General features: G+C 39.2%; 1 protein-coding gene across 1 annotated transcript; it reads right to left on the reverse strand.

Annotated features, from left to right (window-relative positions):
• On the reverse strand, positions 4,443–5,039 carry LOC107620520. Its single transcript, XM_016322667.1, has one exon. The coding sequence runs from the start codon at positions 5,037–5,039 to the stop codon at positions 4,443–4,445; it is 597 nt and encodes a 198-aa protein (XP_016178153.1).

A 5,395-nucleotide genomic window follows, 5' to 3' on the forward strand; every position in this document is an offset into this window, starting at 1 on the left:
CAGGGTTTTCAGGAAAAATCTACAGCTCGCACCCCAGCATCTCTCAAACAAGAAAAGAAGACTTCAAACAGCAAGCATTTTTTCATCAAAGTAAAACAAAACACAAAAAGTCATCAAAATCACGGCCTTACAGTCTACCAGCAAAAAGCATTCCCAAACATCAAGCACGTCAAGTAGAAACCATCAAAGGCGCAACCCTTTTTTAGAATCAGACAAAAAGCAGTCTCCAAATAAACCAAGGAAAGATGCAGATTTTCTGGGTATCGGTATCAGACAGAAACAATAGAACATGCAAAGCCCTAAAAATATCAAGCAACAGGAAAGGCAAAAAAGGTCATGCAGAAGATGAAGAAACTCCCAGAATACACATTTCAGCAACAATTAGGCGCGACAAAAACAGAAAGATCCAAACTTTCTCTAAAGCAAAATCAAAACTCCATCACAAAGCCAAAGCGACGAAAGAAAGAGAAAATGCGAATGGAACTAACCTGGAGAAGAAAGAAGCTTCGAGGGAAAATGAAGACGTCAAAATGGAAACTGCCTAGAAAATCGCTGAACGACGCCGCAACACAAGAAAAGCAAAATGTAGGCAAAGGACAGAGAGTGAGAGAACGAAAGAAGTTACGAAGAGGAGCGAAGAAGGATCGCAAATTAAAAATAAAAGGCCACAAGGAAAAACGGGGCAATTAATACCAATTAATGAAGGTATTAAACCCTCGCACGTTCCCAAAGCGCTGATATAAAAGCGCGTGCTTTTAGAGGAAAACGTTCTACATTCAAAAGCTACTACAAGGGAATCGACAAAATGCTTGAGTTCGGCTTCACTAGAGAAGGACCGAAGTCAAGGACTCGACCTCAAAAAAGAAGGCCGAGCTCAAGCAGGGGCACTATTCATACCCTGGGTCGAGTTATCCGACCTGGAATGATTGGTGACAAAGCGACCGACCTCTTCAGGTCAGACTACCCAACCTCTTCTCAAAGAGGTCGGCCAAATCGACAGGAAAGCCCAATAAAGGGCCCAAATAGGGGAACACGACCCAAATCCAAAGGCAATCCAAGCCTATAGAGATAAAGGCGGTTCCCTTGAAGATAAGTTAACTTCACTCGAAATAAGATAAGATAAGATAACTAACTTATCTTATCGAAAGGTCAGCCCACACTACTATAAATACACTGGAGCACCCATGTATAACTCATACTCTGATTTTACAATAAACTTGCTTAATACCCGTACTAACTTAAGCATCGGAGTCTCTTGCAGGTACCCCCCACCCTCCGGTGACCAAGGATCAGAAGTGCAGGCAGTCCAACAAGTCAGACACAATAGCTCCGGCCGCCACCAGCCAGCCGGACACGTTATCTCCAACTAGTATAGAAGATCTCATCCGAGATCGGCCTACAGTTTCAGGTAACCCTCGGAACACATTCCTTCTCACAGTTAACTGAAATCAAGCTTGACTTATCAAAGTTAATGTTCAGGCCAGACATCAGCTCGAAACAACACAGAAGTCTCTTATAGTTCACTAGTGTCTCTGTTTTCTGTGGGTAAAATAATATGGTGTCATCTGCAAATTGGAGGTGTGACAACTCTATGTTGTCACTCCCCACCAACAATGGAGAAATGCGACCATTCCTAACTGCCTCACCCACCATCATATGCAAGACGTCAACGACAAGAACGAACAGAATAGGAGAAAGAGGATTTCCTTGTCTAAGACCTCTCTCCATCTTGAACGGCTTGGAAGGAGACCCATTAATCAGCACTGACATAGACATTGTAGTCACACATTCCTTCACCCATGTCCTCCATCTAAGACCAAAACCCATCTTCTGCAGTACAATATCCACAAAGCTCCATCTCACCCTGTCGTACGCTTTCCGAAAGTCCAATTTGATAATTGCCACCTGCTTCTTGCGCAATTTCAGCCAATGGACTGTCTCACAAGCAATGAGAGCACCATCGTGTATTTTGCGACCTTTTACAAACGTAGACTGAGTCTCTCCCACTAAGCCTGGCATCACTGGATGCATCCTTCTCACCAGTACTTTGGATATCACCTTATAGAGACACCCAACCATGCTAATCGGTCTTAGGTCTTTAATTTCCTTAGCTCCCACAAATTTTGGAGCTAACGCTACCCATGTTACATTAGCATCTGTTGGTAGCTTTGCACTTTGGAAGAATCCCAACACAGTTGTAATAAATTCTCCACCAATCTCATCCCAACATCTCTTTATGAAGTTCATATTGTATTCATCACTACCCGGCACTTTGCTAGACTCACAATCCCAAACTGCCTCTCGTATCTCCTTAGGTGATGGCATCACTTCTAACAATGCTGCATCTTCATCATTAATCCATTTTACTAACCCATCCCGGATCCCAATCCTACGAGCAAATTCCTGCCAGTACAGATCTTTATAAAATCCTGTAATAGTGATAAACCCCATTTTTAGGGTTTATCTTGTGCTTAATTTAGGAGATTTTATGACCTGTTACCCACATTTATTCAATGAAATAGCATGGTTTTGTAAATTCTACTTTAATTGTGCTTAAGAGTGAACACATACTTTTTAGGTATTAAAATAGCTAAATTTAATTCACCTTGATTCCATTAGATGCCTTGATATGTTTGTCAAGTGATTTCAGATTTAGGAGGCAAAGATTGGATCAAGGGAATGAAGGAAAAGCATATAGAAATGGAGAACTCATGAAGAAATGAAGGAATCGCAAAGTTGTCAAGCCGACCTCTTTGCACTTAATCGATCATAACTTGAGCTACAGAGATCTAAATGATGCGGTTCTAGTTGCGTTGGAAAGCTAACATCCGGGGCTTCGAAATGATATAAGATTTTTCATAGTTGCATCTTGTTTAGGGGTGCGCACACGTACTGTACGTGTACACATTGATGGTTGCACATGATTCACTTAATGCAACTTGTGGCCAGTGATTTTAGAAGTCTTGTGGGCCCAATCCAACTCATTTCTAATGCTATTCAACCCAAGGATTGAAGAGGGATGACACACATTACACACTTAGTCATTATTAGTTTAGTTTAGATTAGTTTTTGAGAAAAAGTTAGTTTTAGAGAGAGAAGCTCTCACTTCTCTCTAGGATTAGGATTAGGTTTTAGATCTAGATTAGAATTTCTTAGATCTAGGTTAATTTCATGCTTTGATTCACTTTTCCTTTATCAATTCTTGTTCCTCTTCTTCTCTTCTCTCTAGTTTAGCATTTAATTTTTGTAATTCTCTACTTTTATGTTGATGCACTTTTGTTCTTCTATTCTTCTTTAATGCAATTTATGTTTTCATGTTCTTTTATTTTTCATTTGAATTGTTGTTGTTTAATTCCTTGCATTTGAGTAGTATAGATTTACTTTCCTTGAAATTTTACTATGCTTTCCTTTTATGCCTTCCAAGTGTTTGATAAAATGCTTGGAAGGATGTTAGAGTAGAATTTAGTGCTCTTGGCTTGGGAAGGTAACTTAGGAACTCTTGAGTTACTAATGTCCAAGTAATTGGTGATTGGGAGTAATTAACTCTAGATCTCACTAATTGATTTGGTGGAGAACTAGGAATTATGGACTTGGATTGATATAGCTTATTTGACTTTCCTTTACTACTAGTTAGAGGATGATTTAATGGGGTTGATCCTTGCCAATTCTCATGTTGTGGTTAGTGATAGGGATAGAGATCCTTGACCACCAACCCTTGCCAAGGCCTTTTTGTTATTTGAATTTCCTTGCCATTTACTTTTCATGTTTCTCATCAAAAACCCCAAAACATACTTCATAACCAATAACAAGACACTTTATTGCAATTCCTAGGGAGAACGACCCGAGATTTCAATACTTCGGTTTATAGATTTTAGGAGTTTGTTTTAGTGACAAAAAATATTTTGTATGAAAAGATTATTTGTTGGTTTAGAAACTATACTTGCAACGAGATCTCATTTGTGAATTCTATACCGTCAAAAATCCAATCATCAAATAGCAAGCTTTATTCTGGCCTGGTTCCTCACTAATCTGACATTAATTACTAGGGAATCAATTCTGTTGTTCCTCCTTCTTGTCGACGCCAGGTTATGGAAGTATCTAGTGTTCTTGTCCATATCTCTAGCATGTTGAGAGCGAGACATCTGCTTCCAATGGATCTCCTTCCTGGCATACCACTTCGCATAACAAGTCACAAGAGCCTTCCGTCTGGCCTCCACTGTTCCATCATAGCTACCAGCACTAGCCATATCATCAATCTTCTTAATCTCCTCCTCAAATTTCTTTATCCTGTCATCCATGCCGCCAAAATTGTCCTTATGCCATCTCCTCAGTGGTATCGTCAAGGCCTGCATCTTATTAGTGAACTGAGCCTCACCCAAATTCCGCCACTCATCCTTTACCATCCTCAGAAATCCTTCATGTGTAAACCAGGAATCCAAGCTTCAAAAAGGTCTTGGACCCGCATTCAGTCTTGTATCTTCTAGAATCAGCGGGCAATGATCTGATAGACTTCTTGGTCCCCCTTTCAATCGAGTATCTGGAAAATTCTCAAGCCACTCCATACTAACAAGAATCCTATCAACGCGGCTACAAGAACGACCTCGAAACCATGTGAACTGCCGATCAGTTAACGGTAAATCCACTAACTGTAAATCTTGCACCCATTCCTTAAAATCTTCTGCCGTAGCTGGAAAACTAACAGCGCCTTTCCTTTCCTCCAACCTTAGTATCTCGTTAAAGTCCCCCATGAAACAAAATGAAACTTGACATAAGCCCACAATGTAGCTTAACTCCTCCCACATCATCAGTTTCTCCCTTCGCGAATGTACTCCATACACCAAGCAGAATGCACAGTGCAAGTTATTTTTTGTCAACAAACCTTCAACGCATAGCCAACCATCCCCTTTGTAACAGTTCAACCGTTTAAACAATAAATCATTCCACATTAATAATAAGCCACCAGACACACCTACTAATTCTACATAGTCCCAACCCACTGTGTCACAACCCCACAAACGTACTACATCATACTTAGTCATTACCTCCCTCTTAGTTTCAATTAAACCTAGCATAAGTTTTGAAAGATTGAACAAACTATGCACAGATCTTGTTCTGCATAGTTCGTTCATCTCAAACATAAGTTTTGAAAGATTGAAATGAAAATAAATAGGGTAAAAGACAATATTATTGAAAACGTTTCAATAAATGTATCATAGTTACAAGTGGTATAATATTTGTAGTNAAATAAATAGGGTAAAAGACAATATTATTGAAAACGTTTCAATAAATGTATCATAGTTACAAGTGGTATAATATTTGTAGTTATTAATTTTAATCATGTATATATTTTATAATTAAGATTAATAGTTAAAATTAATTTTATAATTGAGTCTAA

This window comes from Arachis ipaensis, chromosome B10 (assembly GCF_000816755.2).
Source record: "Arachis ipaensis cultivar K30076 chromosome B10, Araip1.1, whole genome shotgun sequence".
Lineage (NCBI taxonomy): Eukaryota > Viridiplantae > Streptophyta > Magnoliopsida > Fabales > Fabaceae > Arachis > Arachis ipaensis.

Excerpts from the sequence above, each read along its gene's own strand:
- LOC107620520 (XM_016322667.1), bottom strand. The coding sequence starts at position 5,039 with ATGACTAAGTATGATGTAGTACGTTTGTGGGGTTGTGACACAGTGGGT.